Here is a 26,491-nt window from a genome sequence, read left to right on the forward strand (position 1 = left end):
CCAGCTGAGGCCTTTTTGTGATCCTAATAGGCACCTGCTCCCCCTCTCCACCCTCTCATTGCACTTTTCATCCATCTCAATACACGTTATTATGACTCCCTGGTGTGTGATCGTATGGGCTGATCTTTGACCTTTTGCTCTCTCCTCATGTGCACCCTCCATCTCAGACCCGGGTGCTGTGCAGGTCACGGTCCAGCTGCGTCCTTTAAGAGCTCTGTTGAGTTCCCGGACGATACCCTGCAGTTCATCAAGTCCCACCCTCTCATGGACACAGCCGTGCCTTCTATTGGAGATGAGCCGTGGTTCACAAAGACACGTGTCAGGTAAACCAAGACCCACAACAGAGATTAAATAACCCAATTAAGTTATTTATGTCTTTTTTTGCATGCTTTTCTGTCCCTTGTGGAATCTGCTGGCTGGCTACTGTAATTTTGAACTTAAAGAGGTTCTCAACTGGCCTAGTCAGGACCCACCATCACCTCTAGGGGCAGTTTGGCCTCAAAATAAAACAAAAGATGTGACAAAACAAAGAGATGGAGACATCCTTCAGTTGAGAGTCAAGAAGCTAAAATGTTTTGAGGACATTATTCTGTTCTCAGGAGCATGTGAATTCGCTACAATAGCTGAAATTTCTACCTTACAAAAAATAAAATAAAATAAAATAAAATTACAAAGTGCACTTGACTGATTACTGTCCCTGTTTTGGAAAGTAAATTTAGGGTAAAGTTGCAGTGACAGGACCAAACTGAAATGCCCCGCAGAATTTGCAAGGATTTGTTTAATTTGCATGACTTATTGCAATGGGGATGTGGCAACTTCCTGTAGGGACTGATTTTTGTATTAAAATAAGTACTAACATGATTTGATTACATTTTTATTATTGTGTCATGCATGAGCAATATGCACAGCCCAAATAGACACCAATATTTGTACAGAAAGACCAGAAACTACCAGTTTTGTGAATATTTAGTCAACAATTTGCAGCTGGACAATGTAAAAGGAAATCAGAATTATGATCTAGATATTGTCAAAAAAAAAAAAACAGGTATTTGCATGAAGATCAGAAATGTGATTTGAAACTGTACTAGAAAACACAAGTTACAACTTGTTAGTCTGAGTATTATTTTAATTGTCTTTTTATTGATGCTTGGCTGTTCCCACTTCTCTTGTATATCTAACATGCATGTCTGCCACAAGTCTCAAAAATACCTAAAAAAAAAATAGGTTTTTATTTAGTACAGGAAAACAACTCAGTGCAAAAACGATAAAAAAAACTATGCACAGATAGGGAATGATCTTTTTTATGACAGTCATCATTTCTGATTTAAACCGGGCCTAAGTGGATTTGCATAGTTACTCCATTTCTTCAGTATGCATTGACCTCTGCCAGATTATGACTGATGAATGCAGTGGGCATTTCTACTCTGTAGATGTCCATTGTCATTTCCATGCATTTTAGCAGCCATTAGCCCAGTGGTTCCCAAACATTTTTTAACTCCTAAAATAACAGTGGCAATGATCGAGGACCTCCAATTAACATCTTTAGGAGTCTTTGTACACATTACCTACATTTAAGCACAAATATCACCTAATTTTAGGAATATTTTTACAATAGATTAAATACAAACTTTAAATCATTTTAAATTTCTCTTTATATTTTTGACTAGCCCCCGACCCTCTCCAGGGTCCTGAACCCCACTTTGGGAACCACTGCATTAGCAGAAGATTCAATAGGTGTTTGTCTTTTATTATATATCTGTTGTCTTACAGTTAAAAGTAACACCACATTTAAAGATGTCTTACAAGGCTTCATGTAATGTTTTCCAGTAGACCTTAGTCAAACTGGCCAGCTGTTACTGAGTGAAAAGTTGGCTGTTTGGCTGACAGCTGGAGTTTGTGGGAAGCCCTGTCGTTTTAAAGTTGTCATTTAAGACAACATCAATATGGATAATAGTGTCTGTTAGCTTACAGTTTCCATCGCAGACAGCCATCATGCATTCAGTAAAATGCAATTATGTTTAAAAACTCCGGTGTGACCTTTTCTAACTCAACAGACGGAGTGCTTTATTATTCAAAATGGCTGCTCCTGTTTGACACCCCTGCTGTGAGTAACACATGCTTCTCTGCTGTGTGAAGGTACAGGCTGACAGCGCTGGCTGTGGACAATGAAGCAGGACCTCACAAGAACCACACCGTGGTGTTCATCGGGGCTGAGTCAGGCGTCGTCCTCAAGGTTCTGGCCAAGACCTCCTCTTCGTCCCTGAATGACAGCCTGCTTCTGGAGGAGATAGATGTCTTCAACAGGGCCAAGTAGGGACACACACTTTTCACACTCTCACTGTCTGCTGCTCTTCTCCATTTCCCTTCCCCTTCTGCTTTCTGGCCAAGGAGTCAGCAACTCTTAAAGTGAAACCTCCTGGCACAGATGGCAGTGCCTGTCTGTCTGTCTGCTTTCTGTGCATGAACAGTATGTGTTTTTTTCTCTTGTTTATTTTTGGATACAAGCACACAAACTGCAGCATGTCAGAGGTTACAATCTTGTTAAACTGTGTGGAAAAAGCTTTATGTGCCTACGCCACCTAACAAGTGATTAAATCTAGCGAGACTGAAACAGTAGACAGACTTATCTGATAAACCTCTGATCATGTTTCTCGCTCTCTTTTCCCAGGTGCCTGTCTAACCGTGAGTCTGACAAGCGTGTCCTCTCGCTGCACGTGGACAAAGACGCACACAGCTTGTATGTCGCCTTTTCAAGCTGTGTCATCCGTATTCCCCTGAGCCGCTGTGAAAGGCATTCTTCCTGCCACAAGTAAGTGATGCAAAAACACTCACGTAGGAGGTTTAAAATCAGCAGTCTGGTCATAGGTTTATGACTTTACGGTTTTGTTTTTCAGTAGATGTCATAAAAGCAACGATAACAGCTCACCTTATGATTCATGGTTAATGTTCAGTCAGTCACAAAGGTTTATTGAGCACTTCCTAGAATGAGTAACCTCCTAAGAAGCTGCATTTACATTTCAGCTTTGCTAAAACACTGTAAGAATTTCTAGTATTTGAATTTTGAGATAATTGCCCAAAGTGTCCAGTGAAGTAATTTGCTTGAAATGTTTAAGGATAAGATTATACATTTTGGAGAGTTTCACCAGGGATTTGCTGTGGTATTTCTTGAAAAAATGTTTGTAAATGTTCTGGCATTTTCAAGGGTAAATGGGCAATGTATTTAAAATTTTGGTGAATTTAATTTGAATTTTGGGGTGATTTGCTTTAAGAATGTTTAGTTATTTTCATGGACAGTTGGGATATGTATTTGTAAATTTTGGGGAATTTCCGAGAGGTAGGTCCTTCAAAATTTTCTAGAATTTTCATAGAAATTAAAAAAATTTTAGGGCTGTTTGTGGGAATTTTCCATGGGTTTGTGCACTGTATTAGACTTTTTTGAATTTGATTTGAATTTTGGTATTTTCATGGAAATTTGGGGAAAGTATTTGTAATTTTTGGAGACAAAGATGCAAAGAATTTTGTGGAATTTATTATTTTCATTTATGTATTATTATATTATTATTATTATTATTATTTAGATTTCATTTGTCCTTTCTGGGAATTTCTATGGCAATTGTGGGAAATCTTCCATCGTTTCCCATTGAATTTTGGGAAAAATGTATTTTTCCATTTTGGATAATTTAATAAGAAACTTTAGAAGGGAATTCTGCTTTGGAATTTGGGGGAATTAACTGTATTTCTTTAGCAATTTATATGAAATTTTGGAATTATAGGTGTTATGATTAGTTTGACTGAAACATTTGGGGAATATTTCAATACATTTCTGAGTCTCAGTCCCTCTTACTGACTAAAATCTCTGCTAAATGACTAACTGGCCAATACAAAGCCAAAATATATGATCAAAAACCAATCAAGTGCTGTATTTTCTCCAGAAACAAGATTTTCAGGAGATTTGTTGATATCATTGTGGTAAAAACATATTCTTGTTCGTAGATGAGGCTAAGCTTTTAAACTTATCTTATTTTTTTAACTTATCTTTAACAAGTAGGAGAAACTTAAAATGCATTAGAAATAAAAGCTAATTTCTCAGGAGGTTAAACCTATTTGTTTTTTTGTCACCAGGTCTTGTATTGCATCAAGGGATCCTTACTGCGGCTGGAGGCCTCACGGAGCCTGTGAGAGGATTCAGCCTGGTGTTTTGTGAGTTTAAGCCCTCTGCTCTATTAAAAACTTTAAACATAACCAACAAGAAATGAGATAATAAGAAGTCTGAATAATCCTTCTGCCTCTTCTTCATTTAAAGGACTGGTTATGAGCAGGATGTTGAGTCTGGAAACACTGCACACCTTGGAGACTGTCATGGTACGAATCTCATCTCCATGTCATGTCATCTATACTTAATCACATACAAAGATATGCAGATACACACATACATTGATACACACAAATGAGGCACTCATCTCCACACACACCATGAGCTTGCACACTCACACCAGTAACCACTCCAGTAACTTGCCCCTACATGAGTCTATGTTCAGTATTAACACACACATCTGCATACAGTACATGGCCACCTGTAACTTGTAAAACATGGACATGTACAATTCAGGGTCATGTTCAGTCGGTGCAAACAGTAGAGGATTTAAGAAAAGTGATGGCCAGAAAATGTGCCGTAGCTGATTTTCCTTTAAAAAGTCCATCCCTTCATTTGTACCAACTGAACATGACCCAGGCTGAACCTCAGTATCGATCAGAACCAGAGGGCTTTCTGTGACTCCAGAGAGAGAAGGACACTGCTAGCGAGTGCTTTGTATCTTCATTATTAAGTCAAATAAACTGCACTCTTAGTGTCTCTTAGGGAATTTTAGTCTTTTATTTTTTTCTTTCTGAATTCCCTTATGCTGATTTCTTGTCCTTTTTGAATTCTTTTAGCATTTTTGGGCACTACATCAGCGCCAGATTACAAATCATTTGGCGACCCTACCTCTGGTTAGTTTGATCTTTTACTCAAATGGTTTCTTTCCTTGAGTTCAGCATCTCCAGCCCTGTCTTCTTCGCCACTGTCACCATTCATCTTTTCTTACCAAACACTTCCTGAATGCTAGCTTCATTTTCCATCATCACAAGTCAGATTCACCAGGCGACATCAGTGCTCTCTAAGCACAGATTCACATCCTCCTTATCACGTCATTTTTGGATTCCTCCTCCTCTCTCCTTGCATGCCCAACCTCCATCTCTCGGCATCTTTACTGTTGTGTACCAACTCCTCTTTGAAACTCTTTTTCCCAAATTGTCTTATCCAAAAGAAATGTGCTTTTATTGATCTGTGAATGTATAAACACAATATTTTGAAGATGAGATGTATCATCACTAACCCTTAAAATGAGCCATTGCCCATGCCTACTAACTGGGATGTTAACAGTATGCTTTACCCACGTCTGCACAGTTTGTTAACAATTTGTTTGTCACCACAGACATGGAGTTTTCATCATCGCCAGTCACTGTCCACCCCAGTGGGCCCATACACCCCCCAGTACTCATACCCACTCAGAGCCCCAGCTCTGAGCCTGGTCCAGAGCTCTACGGCTCAGGCTTTGTGCTGCAGGATGACCCAGCCACCTCCCATTCTTTAGACTCTTTCCCAGGGGGCCAAGAGGGTAAGGCCCGCAGGGAGGCAGCCAGCATGCTGCATTGAGCCTAATCTGATAGCTGCCAACAAGTTTCACTAAGCTGCACAAATGGGAATCCACACAGAAGCTCACATATGCAAACACATAGTGCACATAATGGCAGCTCTTTAGAGGTTCCAAAATGGACATTTACACATTATTTACAGGGATGTAACGGTATTTAAATCTCACGGTACGATAATACCTTGGTAACAAGTCCACAGTACGGTATTTATTGCGGTATCAAAAAAACAAAAAATGAAGACTTGGAAACCTGTGACGCCAGCATTTATTATTGCACTTTAAATGTAACAATATGTTCAAAAAAGTGCCATAGGTGTGCATTAGGCTTGAGACATATACTTGAACTTTGGCTCCAGTGTTAACTAACCTTCTAAAACCTTCATTTGCCATCACTGAAAGTAGCTGTAGGTCTTTGGTGATATGTCCACTGATACGCCTTTAGATCTGTTGAGCCCAAGCACTGTTGCTGGGAAGTAGGATCTTGAACATTTCCTTAAGAGTCTTTTGGCCTGGCTGGATTCTACTCCTTGCCTCGTTGCTAATCTTTTCAGGGTGATGATTTGCCATGTGGCTCCTTATGTTACTCATATTTCTTATCAAGTGTGTCACTGCAGTCTGGCAGTGTCTGCTTACTGTTTTTGTTTGTCCGCAGGGCTGGACTGGGAAGAAAATTTGGCCCTGGCATTTTTGGCTCAGACCAGCCCCTCACAACGGGTCAAGCATGACATAACTAGACACTTTTCCTTTGCCCACTTTACACTAAGTTGAGAGTTTGTATGGGGCAGATTTAGGAGAGTCTGTAGGCTGTGGTTAACAGGTGGTGCTTGAGGAGTTTTTTTAAACATATCCAAAGATGGAGCATAGCAGATGTCTTTAGGGAGGATGTCCCAGAGGACGGGGATTGTCCTGAAGGCTCTATCACCATAGGTATGGAGTTTGGTGGTGGGAATAATGAGAAGTCCAGTGCCTGAGGACTGAAGGCTCCAGGTCGGTGTGTATGGGTAAAGAATATCAGACAGGTACTGAGGGGTAAGGGCATGAAGAGATTTCTAAGTGAAGAAGAGGATTTGGTATTTAATTTAGTATTGAACTGGGATGGATGAGGGTAGGGGTGGTGTGCTGCCAGGGCCTTATGTGGGTGAGAATCCTGGCTGTGGAGTTTACTGGAGCCTTCCCAGGGCTTCGTTAGGTACCCCAGACAGTAATCCAGATGGGACATGATGAATGCTTGAATGAGGGTTTCTGCCACAAAACTCAAAATTTATTTAAAATTTATTAAAGAAAATCAAAAATGGGTAAACAGACCTTTAGGAAACATGACTGGACCAGTCCATTGTCATTGGAAACAAACAATGGGCCACTTCCCCTGTTCTATGGGGCTAAAACATACCGGCCCCAAAGTGCATCAGCCCACCAGATATGGCCGGATTGCCAGTCCGGCCTTGTTTGTCTGTCAACTTTCCTCCTTTCTTGACTCTGGGAAACCAAAATGTTTCCACACGAAATGTTAAAGTTGCTTGAGCCTCCACAACCCCAAAAATGTTGGCACTCGGTTCTCCCTTGCCACTTGTAGCATCTGCTATTTCGCACTGTTAGATCAGACCAGCAAGTGGTGTGCAAAGGATGATGGGTACACAAGGGCCTATGGTAACTACTTTGCTCTGCTCCAATGAAGAAACTACACATTCTCAAGAGGATCCGTTTACAGACCTATATAGTGGGAAATTTGGCTGCAGACCTCAACAATGGGGTGGCCTTGACCGTGGGGCAGTAAGGGACTTACATTACCCAGGCTGGAACCAGAATGACGTACTGAATGATGTATATTTTCCACTCACTGTCAGAGGTTGCAATAAATCGCTATCTTTCAGAACAGCAGAATTTCATGAATAAAAATCAAACAATATACAGAGGGATATGTTTAAAGTTTAAATTTAACACACCACAAATTAAGGAAAACCCAAAGAGGGTTAGAGTTAGGAACCAAACCCTAAAGGTTAGGGTTACGAAAAGGGGAGAGGGATAAGATTAAAAATAGCACACCACAAACTAAGGAAACACCCAACAAAGATTAGTACGCCACTTCCTGCCCCATTATCAAAGTTGTCCCATTGTAGAGGTCTACAACAGATGAGCCCAAAACACAACAGTATTGAGACGCTTCTGTCACCGCAATACCGAGAAATTAACGATACCGTTACATCTCTTATAATTTATGTTAATTTTATTTAACTTTTGTTTTCTTTCTTTAAATCATGTTCCTTCTTTCTTTTTAAACTCTTATTTCAGCCTTCTAATCATTACAACTTACATTCTTTTATTTTCCTTTCATATCTTTGTTTGGACTTAGTTTCTCTCTTTACCACTATAGATTTATTAACTCTAGGTCCAGTAGCATTTTACCCTGGCTGGTAGATCATTGACTGGGCCTGCCCTGTCACAACACTTTTGTGGCTGCACGGTGGATGACTAACTCTTTCAATGTCTGTGGTTACTAACAAACTCTTCAAACTCTTGAACACTTGGAGGGTAAGCACTGCTTGTCTTTCATCAGAATAACTTCCTTCTGGTTGATCTCTTGTGTGAAAAGATCGATTCGGCTCTCTCTTCCAGATAAAAATGCACTCCTAACCTCTGGTGCTGTTTAAATGCATGACAAAAAGCCTCTAGTGGATCGTGGATCAACACAGCACTTGAAGTCTTCTCTTCTGAACTAACATAGAACTGCTCACTATATCTTATAGATGGTGAAATGGATGTGGGTACCTAACAGCTTCTGCCACCATATTTCCTCTTCATCTGGGTTTATGATAGGAATATACATGCGTCAGTATTAACTGAAATGTCTCAGTTGACTGACCTGTGGAGTGATAAGTAAAAGCAGAAATGTGCATGATTGTCCTCACACAAACATGCACATTTTCTTCTGTTGAAAGGGGGATGCTTTAGTGATATTCTGAGTTTTCACCAGGGGTTTGACCGATGCTTCAATGTTTTATAGGTGTTTGGGATATCCAAGCAGGTGAGACCAACCAGATGGTCCACATGAACATCCTCATCACCTGTGTATTTGCTGCCTTCCTCATGGGTGCACTCCTGGCTGGTCTCATTGTTTTCTGCTACCGAGACTCATTCCTCCGAAAGCCAAGACATGTCCACAAGGATGCAGAGTCTGCACCGTCCTGTTCTGACTCTACTGGAAGCTTTGTCAAGCTAAACGGCCTCTTTGACAGCCCTGTTAAGGTACAACCATCAAAACAACTTGATCAACGTCTTGTGTTAAAGATATGTCTCTGTGTCTAGTCTAATCTTGATGATTTTGTTGTCCATTTTTAGGAGTACCAGACCAACATTGATTCTCCAAAGCTGTACACCAATCTGCTGAGCAACAGTAAAGACCTGAACACACCAAATGGGGATACCAAGACCATGATCTTACGGGACGGATGTCAGCCCCCTGAGCTTGCTGCCCTACCTACACCCGAGTCGACTCCTGTGCTCCAGCAGAAAGGACTACAGCCAATCAAAAACCAGTGGGAGAGAGCTCACGGGAAGGTCGGTGGACCACGGAAGGAGTCCAACTCAGCAAAGAGTCCTCAGTTCCTTTCGTCTCCAGTTCCCCCCAACTCCAACCCCCACCATCCCCATCTGGCCCTAGGACACTCCCACATCCCCAGTGCGGTTGTCCTGCCCAACGCCACGCATGACCACCCTGACTTTGATGATATGGATGATACACTGCCACATTCATCTGACAAGAAGTTAAAGAACCCGGATTCTAAGGGAAGTAGGAAAGAGCAGAAGAGATCTGTGGATGCAAGGAATACCCTAAATGATCTTTTAAAACACCTCAATGACTCTGTGGCCAACCCAAAGGCCATTCTTCAGGAGGGATCAGGGCCCCGCCCAAGACAGCACCTCACACTGGAGCCCATGGAGGAACTAACTGAAATGCCCCCTAAGGTGCCCAGCCGTGAGGCTTCTCTTTACTCCCCTTCCTCCTCCCTGCCGAGGCACAGCCCCACCAAGAGGGTTGATGTTCCTCTACCCTCCACTCCCACCACGCCAACAGGCAGCTTAAGCATGGGAGGGACATTGGAGAGGCATAGAGGGGGGTATCAACTTCAACGGAGTGCTTCTCATAGGCAGTCCTTATCCACCTCCCCAAACGGGGTAACAATGGGGGTGTCTGTGTCTCGCCAGCACAGTATGAACAGAGGGGGTTACATGCCTCCAACGCCGCCCTCCAGACTTGACTCTCATGGCGGAATGATGGGGGCAGGAATGCACTCCGCCCACCCCTCCTCTGTATCCCGACAGGGCAGCTACAACGGGCATTGCTCACTCCCTCGCACGGGGGTTAAACGGACCCCATCGCTAAAGCCAGATGTGCCCCCTAAACCCAATGGGTTTTCCCCACAGACTCCACAGATGCGAGTGGTCAACAAGTACAGTTATTAGAGGAACATGGACTCTTCTGATGAGCTTTGAGCCCCTAGTGCTTGGGGGGGCTACAGTTGGGGTAGGGCCTGATGTGTGTTTGTGTATTGATTTGAGGTGTGTTCCCCCTTTAAATGATATGCACATTCACTTAAACTAAAAAGGGAAAATCACACATGTGGCCAAAGATACTCCTTGGAGCTGTTTTGCTCCTCATGTCCCCATGTCCCTCCCTTGTCACGGTAGCCATGGGATATGAACAGTGGTACATCTGCTTGTCCACGTTGTATCCAGGCTCGGTGATACCCGTTCCAACACTAGGTACGAGGTTTAGGACACTGAGCCCGGGCTGCTATGGCGCCTGTGCGTGCTGTACGATGGTCAAAATAGTGGAATACTTGAAGAATGGGTCTCGTTTGTCACTGCCCTTGAGCACTGTCTTCCCACTAATGTGAACTGAATAAAAAGGAGAGGTAGGCCAGGCCTATGTTAGCAAGATGGCTGGGGGCAGCAGAGAGGGAACTCAAAAATCATAGTGTGCATGTTGCTTTAGAGACATGACTGTGGACAGGTGAATCAAGTATGAGCGGACAGAGTGAGTGCAAATGTTTGTGTCTGGAATGCAGGTTTGTGTTAAGGCAATACACTCATAAGGCCTTCAAATTTAGTTATCAAGGACGGTATCACATGCCAGAGGATGCACCTAAAGGCCTGTCTAAGACCTAAGTCACTGTTTCCCATATAAACATTATTATCTAACTTTGCTGTTTGAATCTACCTGAATGGGCCTAAAACGTGTTGTTATGACTCTGATGTGCTTTTATGAAAAGGTTAGGCTAAAGTGAGGTCATGCTGGGGGTAAAATAGGACAGGGACTCTCTGTCTCACTGGGAAATTTAACATAGTACATTTGCTGCTATTGGTTTTAGACATCGCTGATGGGTTTTCTTCTCTGCCTGTTGTCCTTGATATGGGTGTGCACTTCTGCTTGTGTGCATGGGTGAGTGAGTGTGGTACAATGCAAACAGAGGCCAAGATGTTCAATTTCAGCAACCAAACACACTGTTAAGACTGAAATACGGGGGAAAATACTTTTCTCCAGGACTGAAACCTCCTTTAACCTCTACTGCCCCATTGTAGGAGTTTACGCTGGTGGTTCAAGAGACTTCTTTCTTAATGTAGCAATGGTATTAAGTAAAAAATATACATTTCATCTCATTCTATAAATGAATTTTGAACAAATGATTTGCCTTTATAATGTTTTACTGTGTTATTTAAAGAATTTTCATATGAAACTGAAGCAACACCAATGGTTTAGCCCATTTAAAGGAACTCGACATTTCAGGGCACTTCTGTTTAACTTGTGTGTACCCTCATAGAAGTAAATTTCCTCCTGCATTAATCCTCTTAAAGGTATATCCAACTGACCCCAGAAATAAAAATGTGGATGTAACACATCTGTCTTCTGCAGCCCCTGCTTCCTGTGCAGCTTCCCTGTGAGTGGCCAGTGTACAATCAACACAACGATTACCAATGTGTCCAAATGAGTCATGCTGGCAATGACAAGATCCTGTATATAATTAAATACTATAAATAAGGAGTATGAATATTTTTAGGCAAGTGAACCTGAATCTGTGCATTGTGTGCCTTATTCACAAAATGAACTAGTACATTATATATTGGCAATGTCAATTGGTCCTCTGTATGTTATCGTCATATACTATATACACATTTTTTATATGAGAAAATTCAAAAATCAGCAGGATGTGTTGAAAAATCACTACCTAATTCAAACTGAAGGGATGTGGATGAAGCAGACAAACATTCCACTCATGAATTTTACACAAGGATAGTCAACATCGTCATTTTGGAATCAGTTTTTCTCCTTTACTGTTTGTGTTGAACGGAAAGGTGTCAAACCACCACAAAGAGGTGCCATGCAGTGAATGTATTTTCTTGACAGTGGGATGTAGGGTGGTTAGACCTTGTACTGTGGAGCAGTCGGCTCAATGCAGCACATCCTGCCCACAGCCAATGTATTAACACAGTGTTCATGTGAAAGCCGTCTGTTGGCACGGACGGCGTCACGCAGAATCTGTAATTCCACGGGATTGCAGCGACAGGAATTCTTTCTATTGGCCAGTAGAAACGCTTGAGGGATCACATCTCTTAGCATTGGGGTTATAATATGGGAGACATCTGCAATCCTATCCGAGTGTCAGTTGCCTGTTTAGCCCAAAGCCACATTTTGTTTACAAGTGATGATTGTATGTAAAGATTCTGCCTGTCATCTAACCAGTGTTTGGGCTCTCTTTTCTACTCAACGACACATGCACACTGACATCACAAACATGACACACTGCTCAACTGCCTTGTACATTGCAATATGAACTGGGTCTTTCTGTTGCAATCTAAATTGAAGCCTTTATATTTCAGTCCGAGCTCGGTGTGTGTGCAGATGAACCGGATTTCGTCATGTAATTTTTGATTTAAATACTGTGCAACATGGCGATGCAAGGCCAGCTGTATATATGATCTTCAGAGTATTTGAGCGTGTAGATATGTTGTAAAGTTGTACTGTGAATGTGTAAATAATAATGATGGTCTTTGTTTCATGATATTTTTTGTTGATTTTTTTAACACGGCATGTATAGTTGAAATAAAACATTATGGCACAGAAAGAGTGGTCTTTCCTGATGTTTGTGCTATTAAATGCACAGTATGTAAATAACAGAGGATAGCAGAGACAAGTGCTACTTTGTGCTGGCCATCTCTGCTGTTATATTCTTCTTTTGAATTGTAGACTGTTTGATTTAGATCTTTTTACTTAAAACATGTAGAAGAGACAACTTCAAACCATTTTACGGACAACAAAATAGAACAAGAGAATAAATCAGGGACAATAACTTTAATCTGCAAAAATTTAAATACCTCAGTTTGCATGAGCAAAAAGGAGTAAGAAGAAGTACTTTCTAGTTCTTTTTTTGTTTCATTAACTTCTTAAAAAGTAAAAGAGTAACTAACTGTAGAAAGAATAAGGGCACTCTTCCTGCAGGATAGTCTGGCCGCAGCCCGAAGATTTCAGATGCCCTTTCTCACAGACCGTTACAATGAGACGCTGCCTCTGTCAGAACAGAAGTGTCAAAATTTGCCAGTACAATATATTTCCAGTTTTAGATTTTTTTTTAATTAAACTTTATTCATAATCCAAGTCTCGCAGTATGTAGCCTACTTAGCTTATGTAGATAATGTAGTGTTGTTAGCGTTAGTGTTTTCATAGAGGATATGCTTTTTTTCAGTAAGCTGACTGTTTACTCCATTTTATTAAACATTTTGGAACACATATTTTATGGTTTAAGGTTTCTTACTGAAACTTTTGATAGCCCAGCCCTTACCTGGACCCTTGGCTGGACTGGCAATCTGGCATTTTCCCAATGGGCCGGTGCACTTTGGGCCCCAATTTATCCGTTGTTTTTATATCCTCTAAACATAACCCCTACAGAGCAGGGGCAGCAGCCCATTGATTGTTTTCTTTAAAATGACAGTGGGCTGGTCCAGTCGTGTTTCCAAAAGGTATGTTTCTGATTTTTTATTTCTTCAATTTTCTATGTGTTTAAAAATAAAAGGGCTGATGTAATCTTTATAAAGTGTAGCACTAATGCACAAGAAATGTGTTGGAGTAGAAATATACCAAAATAATTCCATAAAATTATTTAATTGATAATTCCTTCATTACTCTAAGCATTAATATTACATTTTGGCCTTTTTAATTTGAAACTATGATTAATTCTAGAAGAGATTTTTTAAAGTAATTGTGGCCTCGCCATAGTCTGGAGAAAATTATTGGTAGCTCTACAAAGTAAAGGGGGCAAACAAGTAGTGTCTAGTAATGTCATATTTGACCCCTTTTGAGGGGCTAAATTTTCTTCCCAGTCCAGCCCTGCTTGACCCTAACCCAAACTCTACCCTGAAGTTTAATCGGGTTTTAGTTTGAAAGTTTTAGTGTGCATTTCTGTTCTGACAGATGTGGCAACTCAACTAATGAAACCAAAACATTGGTTTACTGTTCAGTAGGACTTTATGTTTTTATTAGAGGGTTCAGGGCTAAGGTTTGGTGAACATGGTCACATGATAATTACATCTGGATAGAGAAACAAGGCAATCGCAGATGGCGGTATTTACCCCCAATCTAAGTGGCAGTAACACTTTGAACTGTTTGCTAACCACTATTATACAACCAACAAAGAAGAGAAAGAAGCAGGCACAACAAATGAATAAGATGAGTCAGAAGCAAGAGCAGCAGAGCTAAGAGACCTGCTGGCATATTATCCCTCTCCTCCACTTCTTTGTGCTGTTTATAGATAAAAGAAAAATGATGAAAAGGAAATGTAGAGCCAAGCTTTCTTTATGCTCTGATTAATATATATTTTTTAATTCAGTAATTAGCACCCATCTGGGCTTGGATTGGGGCTTTTGCAAAGGTATTTTTTAACTATTTGGCTTTTCAGTTGAGCAGGGTTGAGTGACACTGCTACACAGTAAACCAATGTTGTGGTTCAATTGGTTGAATTTCACATGAGGGAGAAAAGATGTTAAAAGTGCCCGTCCTGGGTTGTGCTGTGAGCCACATGCAAAGCAGTTTCAGACTGCCACTTTTTACAGCTTTTCTCCCTTATTGTGTGAAATTCATCAATGAGACAAAATATCAGTTTACTGTTTTTTCAGTTACACCTATTAATGAATGCAATTTAATGTATTTTAATGAACAAGGTCCTCAATTAAAAAAAAAAAAAGTTGTGGAGGTTGGTGCACTGAGCAGCAGGTCTGGAAATACCAAGTTATTGGGGGTGTTGTGTTTCGGGGTGAGCTTTGGCGGCTGGACTTGCAAGCAGTAGAGAATAATCATGGTCCATCAAAAGCAACACAAATCATGAATGAAATGCAGCAGCAGAAGGACAGTAGTCCATTTGCTGTAGTTTTGTTGTGAAATCCAGCAACCATAAACAAGTTAAGTCTGTCTAGGTGGCTCCATCATGGCAGCCACCGTGACACTACACATCCTGTTACAATTATAAAAATCAAGAATTTCTCTGTTTGTAAAAACTGTTGGAAATATCTGAGGTAATCTAAGAGCTCAACTAAAATCTATATGTAACATGGGAGTTACTTTTACTATTAAACAGTAAGTGCAAAAGCTACACATGTTGTTGCTTTGAGTTGTATGTTTTGTAAAAATTAGACACGTAGGCTTTTGTGTAACCAGCCTAAGAGCCAGGAGATGTTTTCTGTCCCTGTGACATGACTTGTCTGGGGGAAATGCTGCCTGTGTCCTCGCTGAGCGCTCGCTGTGATTTGACTATCAGAGACAGCAAGAGTCTGCAGAATGATTAAGAGCCTCGGACTATTTTTAGAGCTGGGTTGTTTTGAAGTTTGGGGCCAGCGCAGAGTCAACCACACCAGATAGCATGTGGGAAAGTTTCCAAAGTAGTATGTTCCTGCAGCCACTAAACATCTGGGCTAACTACTGGCACGGCATGAGATCTGAGCCACCAATGAGCTGTGGCAGCACATGCATACATTCAGATGCATGCAGCATAAACATCCATTGCACGGAGTTACGCACAGATGGGCCTGTGATAAGATTAGCTGCCAGCAACAAAGGGAAAAAAAGCTGTGATGGTTAGATTAAAGATAACCACTTTTATGTGTTTCCGATTAGCAGTATGGAAAATAATTAAAGTGCCAGCCTGTTTAGTTTCAGAGGAACATAAAGCAATCATGTATAGTTCACACAGATGCAGAAACAACGCAGGATTTGGTGTAAAACATAAATGCAGATGCATGAGTACAAGTCTTTCCAAGTCACAAACACAGATTTCATGGCTGCTTAGCGGTCTAAAAAGGCGACCACATAACAGCAACATCTCTGTCTGAGCCCACCAGGGACCTTTGTTGCATGTCGTCCCTCCTCTTTCTGCTTCCCACGTTTCCTGTGCGCCTCTTCACTGCAATCTATCAACTAAAGCAGAGGTGTCAAAACCATCATCGCATCACAAACAACTTTTCCCTATTGTATACTTATTTCTGACATTTCGAGTGCTAACATCCTGAAAAAGCTCGAGCCAGTGATTGTAGAACTTCTCAGAGTCAGCCTGAGAGGAAAAAGGGGTTTCTTCTTACTGATCTGCACATAAAGACGGAGTTCAGGAGGGCTCAGAGAGAGCCGCTCTTGCTTTTTTGGAGCAAGGTTTTGAAGCCCTTTGGCTGTTTGGCCAGGAGGCTTTGTGGCTCATCGCTGCCGTCAGAATGTTGACACAAGTGCTCCTTCATTTGCTTTCTGCAGGACCTCCTGAAAACTCACACCTCCTAGCAACCTGGCTCCGTCTTTCTAACACACACGCAGAGAAACACACAAGGGAAACATTCTCCCCTCTGGGTGTTCTAACGGGGGTTGGGGTGTGATTTGGTTGGGAATGAGGGACAACAAAGAGGCGCCTCTTGCTATTCTGATGTACATCCCATCCTCTCAATTTATCAGATGGTCTCTTTGAATTAGTGGAGGCAAATCAAACACAGCCAGTGATTCTGTAGCTGTTTCATTCACTACTCCGTCCGCCTGGCCACACTTAGACTCATTACACACCGACTGTTCCCAGACAAAAAGCATGCGTTTGTTGTCACGCAGACATGTCTTTGTGTGTCCCTGTGTGTGTTTATACCACTTCACAGAGGACAGAGGAAGCTGATGCTAAAAAAAACATCTCTTGGTTAAGAGTAAATGGAACAAGGTCACCCATCTCGATGGAGGAGGATGAAAGTAAATAGCTTAATATGAGAGTAGATTAAAATGTGCTTGGAAACAGCACACAAAAGAACTACACTGACTCACACAGAACATGTAGTTAGGATTGGACTGTTGCCATTTTTTAACAACATTAAACCTCTCCAAGAATTTATCCCAGCATATGGTATTACCGGGTGTTTAAAAACCATGTTATACAGGTCAACCAGGCACAACAATCACAGCGCACGCCTCTACTCATGCTTCATTCATTCCATTGACAAAATGCTTTAAGTCTTTGAAAAAAAATACTGATGGTGTTTATTAAAGGGGACATATTATGCAAAAATCACTTTTTCAGGCTTTTCTAACACACATATGTGTCTCTGGCCTGTCCACAATCCCACAAAGTACCAGAAAAATCCATTCCCTCTCCCCCTCTCTTTCTCTGCCTTTCAGAAAATGTGTGCTGAAACAAGCTGTTCTCAGATTTTACATCTAGTGACCAGGTCTAGTGACCTGGGGAGTAAGCACCCGCCCCCAGGTTTGGTTGGCCCTCCCCCACTTGGAGGAAAGTTCCATCCTCCTCTACTGATCCCCTCAGCTACCAGCTGAGATTCTGGATAGCTCAGTGGGCTACCCTGCTCGCTAGGGTCTGGGAGATTGATGGTTCAAATCCCAGTCTAAACTTTGGGAAAAAAAAAAAATTGTCTGTAATATCATTAGTGCTGCATCCATTTCCTGAGAGGGGTGTGGTCAGGGCGGAGTCAGACAGCTAATTACCATTTAAAGCCACAGACACAGAAATGGCTTGTTCTGAGATGGGCTGTAACAGAGGGGTTTTTAGACATGCAAAAATCCTAAACTGGAGTGTTTTTTCAGCAATAAACTTCACAGGCATGTTTTGGGGACCTCTGAGAACAATATAAACTTGTCTTAAAAGGGTAAATATGTCCCCTTTAAAGAAACACTGGAAGTGATTTATAGCTGCAGCACTGTTTTCGACTTCAGTTTATCCAAATTACATCAGGATGAATGATGATCAATGAAAATGTCTTTTCCCTCTTTCTCTCTCTGCAAAACGGGCAATCTTTCCCCCATCCTTAAGAGGATATATAAGTAGAGGTAGACTGATTGATGATTATTGTGGTCAACAATCAGTATTTTGGACAATTAACGGTATTGTCATTTTATTTTATTTATAATAGATAAAATTACTTAATAAAAAGGTTTGTTAATTTGACATTAACAAACCTTTAGGGCTGCACGATTATGGCAAAAATCAATTACAATTAATTGTACAATGGCAAAAAATAATTGAACTTCTTACCTTGATGACAACATGCACAGATGAACAATTTATGGATTATTTACTGAAATTAAAACACACATCAGCTGAAATGATCATTTTTTTAAGTCACATTTTGCAAGAAAAGTAGAAAATATTTCTTGCTAACAAAATAATTTATTTTTACACTATAGTATAAAAAGTTGAAAATAACTTCACTGCTCATGCAGCGCAGTCGGCGCTGCATTTGAGTTTTAACAGACTCGATGGGACAGTGTCATGTGACTTCTTCTTCTCCTTTTGGGTTTCTGACAGGCTACTTGCGTTGTGACACCTGGCTGCCTATCACATGACTACACAGCTAGTAGTGTGTTTATAAGAGGATTGTGCATTATTACATTTAAATAATTGACACAGCAGGTTTACGTCGGTTAGAGGCTCCAAATGTCGGTTTTAATTATTTTTGTATTCATTTCCCAGCACTACCCTCTGGCTTTATTTTCACCAAAATCTCACAAAATGTCTGAACTAGGGCTGAGGGAAAATAATCAAATTGCCATTTGTCTCCCAAATACTGCAACTGCGATTTAATATGCAATTATTTCCTTATTTAGTGTGTTTTTCAACAAACACAATCAAGAACTCATCCTATATTACAACCAACACAATATTAGATAGATTAAAATAGGGTTGAACTATATTGACAAATATCTCATGGCGATAACATCAGTGCCACCGTAAATGTGGTTAATGGTAACGTTGACAATGATATATCCAAAAAATCGTTACTTAAATCAAAATAATTGATAGAAAACAAAGATATGATAAGTACAAGTCTGAAGCAACATGGAACTCTCTCGGGTAAAATTACAAGTTGTTAAGACTTTTTATGGTCTTAAATTTCAAAAATCCAATTTCAAGGATCTGCGGGAACTCTTATAAAAACTTTCAATGGTGATGTTGCTGCAGTGCTTATGGTTTTTCTTTTTCTTTTTTTTTTTTTTTTTACAGTTGATCTAAATTTCAAAGACAAACAGACACAAAGCACAAGCACAAAACAGAACATCACAGTACAAAACAATGCATGTATACAACAGAAAGACATTTTGCCAGAGTACAGTTTAGCTTGCATGAATATAATAGCTTGTTCAGGAAATCATGATCCTTATTTCTTACAGGGGTTTTCTGCCTTCTGATAAGACAACTCAAATAAATGTAACTGATTTAGCATTCAATAAGTGACTAAGAGGAAATTCATAACTTTGGTTAAATGCATCTTGTTGTATTCTCTTATTAAAGTCCATAGTTCACCTTCAAGCCATCTCTATAAAATCCCTGCAAGGTTGAGGCTGCACGCTCCATCATTATAAGTTCTACAAAGTCCTTCAACTAGTTATGTAGACAAAAACAATTCAATTTCTGGACTTTCCAATTCATTAGTATAATTTTTTTCACAGAGAGGAATGCCAATGTTGACAGACATGTTTCTGCAGATTTTACGTCGTCTTCCTCAACTCCTAACAGGCACACTTCTGGACATACTGCTATGTCTTCTTTTAATATTACACTTAAATGTTTGGGACTCCTTTCCAAAATACTTTTACTTCTGGACAATCCCTCTACAAATGTTTTAAGGAGTCTCTCTTTCCGCACCCATGCCAGCACAAATATGCCATCTAAGAGTTCAATTTATTAATCTTGTGTGGAGTTGTGTATGCTCGGTGTAAAATCTTCATCTTCATCATTTTGATAAGTAGTTTGTATTGCATATTATGGTATCCCATTGTTCAAGCGGTAGGTTTTTACCCAGATCACATTATTATAAATAAACTTTGGATCATTTTCCATCACTGTATAACCCCCAGAAAGTGGGACTGACATGTTTTTAAATTTGCATTGCGGTGGATTGCTTTAAAGATGACCATGGCATTGTCCCATGAACATTATAAGCAAGGAGTCCTTTTCATTCCTGAACAATAGTCTGACAAATCAGCCCAATATTATGAACAGGATATCTGACATTGTTCTTATCTTGACACACAGGCATGGTGCTGCTATAAACACACCCACATTCCTGAGGCATTGGTTTTAAGCATGGGTTCATTACACAGCACCGTCTTCATGACCGGGATTAAAGCAATACTGTGGCTATTCTGAAGAACCAGGATACGCTAACCTATTGGTTCCCAACCTAAGGTCTGGGACTCCCTTTGGGGGGACGCCAGAGATTAAGGGGGGGGCAAGGCTCCGTCTGCTTTGAGGTTCCCAAAATTTGATACAATCGTACTAACTAAAATCATGATGAAACACTTGTGTATAGTTCTTGCAAAGGTCTCTTGATAAGAAGACCTTTGTGTGGGGTTATTTTATATAGATTTGAATAATGAAAACTTTTAAATTTGATGTTTATTTTTGATATCCATGTATCATCTTTTGTTTTTGTGGGTCCTGGGGGTCCTCAGCTCTTCTATGATATAAGTAAGGGGGGCTCATAGGACAAAAAGGTTAGGAACCACTGCACTAACCCTTACTGCCTATTCCTACATGTAGCACATACAAACAGAGAGACAGAGAGGTTTGGTCCTTTTCTCTGTGACATCTTTTTAGAAATTTAAAGACAGTGATTAGACTGAATATCTTCCATCCCTACTTCCTGTCCTATTTTTCTTAAAAGCCCGGAGGTGAAACCAGCAATTACATTTACAAGCCTCAGTCATGGAAAGGTGCTTAAAAGGGCTTCTTTGTAGGCTTTAGCGAGTACATCTGCTCTCTCTCTGATGCATTAAAGTCTGACAGAGTGTCCGGGTAATGCTTCATTTGAAAGTGGAATTAAATGACAGGGAAGAAGCTGAAAATTTCTCCGAGTAGGAATGAAAAAAAAAAAAAAAAGATTCTGACACTCTCTCAGTGCAGCCTCTGCAGTCGGAGGAAGCCATCAAAGTCTAATCCATGTGCCGAGCATCCTCACATTGACAGTTGGTTAATGGCACATATTGCTTTGAAAAGTGACTTAAAAGGCAGGAGAGGAAAAGCAAAGAAGAGGAGGAGATTGTAGAAGTGTGAGGAACGGAAGTGCTGACAGGTAGGGACTGCTTCGCTGTATTCCTTTATGAGCTGAAACAGACATGTGAGCGGTGGATAAACTGTAAACAAACGGTGTTAATGAGAGAAGAAAGCACATTCAGGGACTTTTCACAGTTCACCCTCATTGAGCTTCAGTCAAGCTCAACAATCAACAAAGTTAGAGGGATGGCTGGAGAGAGAGAGGGAGGGAGGGAGGCTGTGGAGATTTTTATTCATTGGTTTATTATATAACAGCCTCTAAGATTTCCATGAAGTGAAAGGCTGCTGCATTCCCAGTTAACCTCCACAAATGACATGACAACCTCCTTTTATGACTTCATCTGCACTGCAACCCGCATTTAATCTGCAAACATGAGTATTATGGAGTTTAATAGAATTGGGTTGATTCATACTTCTAGATGTAGTTCTGCTTCATCGACAAAAGAAATGTTTTTTATGTTATGAAGTCAAGTTACAATTTTAAATATAAATAGAAAAATAATGTGCAATTTACCAGTTCCTTTCTTTCTTGCAGAACAAATCAGCCATTAAACACACTATTACAAAAAAGCATAACAGCTTTTTTTATACTCAGAGGGGAAGCATGTTTTAATTTTAAAGGGATATTTTGGTATTTTTTAAGTTGAGTTGTACTTCGCTAAAGTAGTGCCATTAGCCTTCAGAGGGCATTGCCCCTTCAAACAGGAGAAGCTTGACTATAGCACTACAGACAGGTATAGTTTGCATGTATAATTTAGCAAGTTGCAGGTAAAAATGGGCCAGGAAACAATGTTGGCTCAATTGAACACTCTATCAAAAATTTTTGAAGCGTTTTATTTTTCATCTAGAAAGCCTCTGTGTTTGGCACTTATTTTGCAATGTGAGCTTCCACTACCAGCTCCTCCGCCTCAGTGTATCTGATCAGCTGTTATGATCTTGCATGCTTCGTCAAGGACAACAATGAAAATGTTTTCTACCTCAACAGCTGACGCAACGATTTCATGAAGAAAACATATCGTACAGACTTGTCATTGTTATCAGCCAACTAGATCAAAATTGCAATCTCAGCTGAAATTGGGTGGGGATGCTGAGGGCTGAGTTGTGGTAGAACTGCTGAAAATAGCTAAAAGCACAAAAATAGCTAAGAGATAGCAAAAAATAGCATAAAATAGCATAAAATAGTGTAAAATAGCGTAAAATGGTATAAGAGTAGCTGAAAATGGCATTCAAAGGTAAAAAAAAGGATAACAATAGCTGGAAGTAGCCTAAAAAAGCTGAAAATAGTCTAAAAATAGCTGAAAGTAGCCTTAAAATAGCTGATTTTGGCCTAAAAGTAGCTGAAAATTGCATTCAATGGCTGAAAAAGCATAGAAATAGCTGAAAATAGCATGAAAATAGCTATATTTTAAAAATGACAAAAGTTTGAAATGAGAAAAGTCATAGCAGTTAAATGATGAAGAAACAGAATTTTTTTAAGTTTAAACGGTGTCGATATGACAAAGTATGAAGGAGGAGATAGCTGGCGCGGAAAAAGAATAATAAACAAAATGGCCGATGCGAATATCAATAGTGTGGATGCTCAGCATCCCCACTAAGCAGGGAAATAAAGCGACAGCCATAAACTTACCTTGATGACAAAATTTTCATTCAACTCTTCTGGTCGGGGTCAAATTCATTTTCAGAAAGTTGAAGAAAATCCAGAAAACACTGGCGTTCAGTATGACAGGGAACTCTGGATGGGGAGTGATGCAGGCTGCAGGCATCTGCGAGCTGCTGACCTCAATCAGAAACGTCCTGAAGAAGTGTTGTTACAAAGTCCCACTTGTGACAGCAGTAGATCTCTGTGTTAGTGGGAACTGCATGACAGTTTACACACCTGTACCCCCAGGTAACTTGGGATTAGGATTGGGTGGTATATGTTTCTGAATACCGTCACACCCTCCCCAAATTTTACCGGCGTGTCGGTATTACAGCCAAGTGTCCAGAAAAAAGTAATACAAGCCCTTCAAAAGGATGTCAGTATCACGTATACTTGAGCTAACATTGATTTTTAGCCTATTTTTACCTTAAACTTGCAAAATTATTTACAGCAACTGTACCCATCTATAACACCATCTAGCCTAGTTTCCAAACCAGTAAAACCAGCAAGTACTTCTTAAAGGGGCAACCTCCCAAAAAGTACCCTATACAACCCTATATATTATATATAAGCAGCAACATTTGCAAGAGCGTGACTTTTAACAAAATGCACAGAGAAGACAAGAACTGCAGAGTTACGTTTGTACCTAAAAGATTTTACACAGCCAAATTCTTTATTTTTCTTGGCAGCCTGCTAGGATCTTTATTATCACCTTCAGACAAACCACCCACAGCTGGAAAACATGTCAGAAAATATGTCGTAAAATAAACCTGTGAGCTTCTCCCCAAAACCTGGCACAGTCAGCACTACGTGACCAAACTCAGAGCAGCATGTGGAGGTCACAGAGGGGCTAACACCATCTTTGGCTTGTTAATGGGTCTGAAAATTAGAGTGACAAGGTGTTGAATAAAGATTTGTGTCATTTGGCAATGCCATGCACGGCATCCACAGGCATCTGGAGAGTAAATGTCCTGAGACGGAGATAGAAAGTGTTGAAAGCAGCAGAGAGATGACTATCTGTTCAGAGTTGTTCCAAAAGATGCATCGCCCCTGCTTAAACACCTGCAAGTAAATCTACTTATCTGTCACAGTTCATCAGCTCACCAGGGCATGTGTATATGTGAGAGTGTTTTGAAGAAGAGGAGGGTGACTTGTACAAGTTTCAGCAAGCCTTTCAGGTGAGTATTCATTGACTGAGACCGTAAACACTTGGATTCTTTTTTAAGAGGTTTTTATGCGCTCATCTGAAGGATTATCACTATAGATTCACCATGTGATGGTTTCATAACACTCAACCTTCTTTGTCTGTGTTCAAAACAACTTTATTTCCCTTTTTATCTTCCTTTCCGTTTCTTTCCACGCTACTTATTCAGCCCCTTCTGAAGCCTAACCCAAGCCTTTTACAGTGTGGGTGTTCTGGGAGCTTTGTTGGTAAACCAGTGGATTATCCCAATTGCTTTATGACTAAAGCCTAGTCTGCTATTACAGTGCTTTGTCATTGAAGAATCGCATCTTCCCAGACACCCTGAGACACACCCCAACACGCACACACCCTTTCCCTGAGGGGTGACGAGAACGTGCACATCTGAGATGACGGCGCCTTCATCACCTGCAGAACGGTGAGCCTGGGAAAGCCCCTGATTCCCATATAGACCATAGATTTACCCTGAGGGGAAAACTGTGGATCAATCAGCAGGATGCTGTAATAATTACTAAAATCTTACGCCACATGCAGCAATATTTCACAAAACAAAGAGCTCTTTTAATAGCGGTTCACATTGGAATTAGAAAATGAAACATAAATCAGACATGAGAGTACACTGTCGCTTAAAAAAGACCACATCAATTACAGAAATACTCAAATGTAACTCTGCCCATGGACCAGATTATGTGTGGGGGGGGGTGTAAGAGCAGCACTCTGCCTTTGTTACGCTGCTTAATTGAACATAGCTTGGATCTGACGTTGGCTAACAACATGAAGTTAGCCCCATCCTGCATTAGTGCCAGAGCAAATTAATTCTCCCTACAGATCAATGGGCTTATAGTCCGTGCACATCAGCGTAGAGAGATTTCACAAGCAGCCTGCTGTATCAGCGGCCCGATTTTCTGCCTCTACTCCACAGCAATCCTCCAACCGACCCGGTTTATTAAGAAGAAATCACATCACACACCTATAGGCCAACACAGAGCCGGCAACTTTTCCTCTTGTTTCCCTCCTTTTCATCGGAACTAATACAAACATAAAAGCAGGCCTCGCTGTCCGACACAGACTCCGGATCAATACGTAATGGGCGTCACACTGAGCAGATGATCCCTCTCCGGCTCGTCCCAGCTTTATTGAACACTGTCTCTTTGTGTTGTTAAGGCGCATCTCCAGTCTCGGAGCGGAGCAGAGAGTGAAGGGTAGCTGCAAGGAAAAAGAGGAGCGAGGACAGAGAGTGACGGAGGGGAGAAGATGGCACGGAAAGGAGGGAAGAGATGAGCGCCAAGATGTTGCACAACAACCCCTAGTCTTTCCAACAGGCAGCATTATCATTCAGGGCAAAAACACATCAACAAGCATCCAATACTCTGAACTCACAGGATACAGCTTAGCACCACCCCCATCCCCATCAGCACATACCCACACAGGGCCTAAAAGAGGCTTTCAGCCTGTTTCATCTCTCCGGATAAGGCCATGAAAACATATTTCATAACATACGGTGCATGGAAGCAACAGCAACGCTTGACATATCCCAAAAAAAAGTTAGCGATCAAGTTACTCTGTCTGTGATACTAGGGGTGTACAAATGCATCGGTTTAACAATAGTATCAGCTGATATCAGCTCTGCTGACAAACATCAGCCATATGGAATGAACCCATATCAGTTACCAGTTTATCATTAATGTTGGTATCTAGTACAGCTAACTCCTAATCCAAAGAGGAGTTTTTACCAGGCAGAAGAAGTCTTCTTTTTGAGAAAAAATGACCATTTTTCATGTTTGAAAGGAAGAAACCGTTTGCACAGTGGGAGTCCTACATCTAGAGAGGAAAGAAAAACATTGGCATTGGTATCAGCATCAGTGGGTTAATATTTCAAGCATCAGTACTGTAATTTTCAGAATTAGTGCATCTACATCTTGAATAACAGGTCTTCCTTTTTTAAACAAAGTAATTTTTTTGGCTATTTATTTATAGAGAGGAAGACAGTAGATAGAGCCTGGAATAGGATGAGAGAGTGGGGGAGAGACATGTGGGAAAGAAGCTGCCCATGTACATGGGACACAAGCTAACCATCAGGCCATCTGCACCCCAAACAGGGGGCCTCTCTGTTACCTCTGGAGATGTACATGTGCACACGGTGTCATAAATGTTTGGGACTGTAGTTGTAACATCAGTTTGGAAAACTAAAGCAAGTTCATATTCTGTTTTTCAGATGTGATCTAGCTACAGTTCAGTTGTCAACACTCGTCATAGATTTAACCACTTATTAAAAATGTATTTATAGTTTTGCTTTGTGTTGAAGTGTCAGCTAAAAATGCTCCCTGGGTTAGCCAAGCAGCATACTTTGACTTTTCAGGAAGCTCCCCAATGATAAAAAAAAAAA

At 40.7% G+C, this 26,491-nt stretch overlaps 1 protein-coding gene across 5 annotated transcripts in view; it reads left to right on the forward strand.

Moving 5' to 3' along the window:
- sema6dl (sema domain, transmembrane domain (TM), and cytoplasmic domain, (semaphorin) 6D, like) overlaps positions 1 to 12,803 on the forward strand; it is a 32,779-nt gene extending 19,976 nt beyond the window's left edge. For 2 of the 5 annotated variants that reach the window (XM_041792386.1, XM_041792387.1), the window contains exons 12-20: positions 168 to 323; positions 2,137 to 2,310; positions 2,669 to 2,809; positions 4,123 to 4,200; positions 4,304 to 4,362; positions 4,933 to 4,989; positions 5,475 to 5,657; positions 8,695 to 8,936; positions 9,030 to 12,803. In XM_041792386.1, the coding sequence (XP_041648320.1) occupies positions 168 to 323; positions 2,137 to 2,310; positions 2,669 to 2,809; positions 4,123 to 4,200; positions 4,304 to 4,362; positions 4,933 to 4,989; positions 5,475 to 5,657; positions 8,695 to 8,936; positions 9,030 to 10,154 (2,215 nt within the window). In that variant the 3' untranslated portion in view covers positions 10,155 to 12,803. The remainder of the gene's footprint in view (positions 1 to 167; positions 324 to 2,136; positions 2,311 to 2,668; positions 2,810 to 4,122; positions 4,201 to 4,303; positions 4,363 to 4,932; positions 4,990 to 5,474; positions 5,658 to 8,694; positions 8,937 to 9,029) is intronic. The other 3 variants (XM_041792390.1, XM_041792388.1, XM_041792391.1) reach the window with 3 other exon arrangements.
- The last annotated feature ends 13,688 nt before the right edge of the window (positions 12,804 to 26,491 follow it).

Source organism: Cheilinus undulatus, linkage group 1 (genome assembly GCF_018320785.1).
Source record: "Cheilinus undulatus linkage group 1, ASM1832078v1, whole genome shotgun sequence".
Lineage (NCBI taxonomy): Eukaryota > Metazoa > Chordata > Actinopteri > Labriformes > Labridae > Cheilinus > Cheilinus undulatus.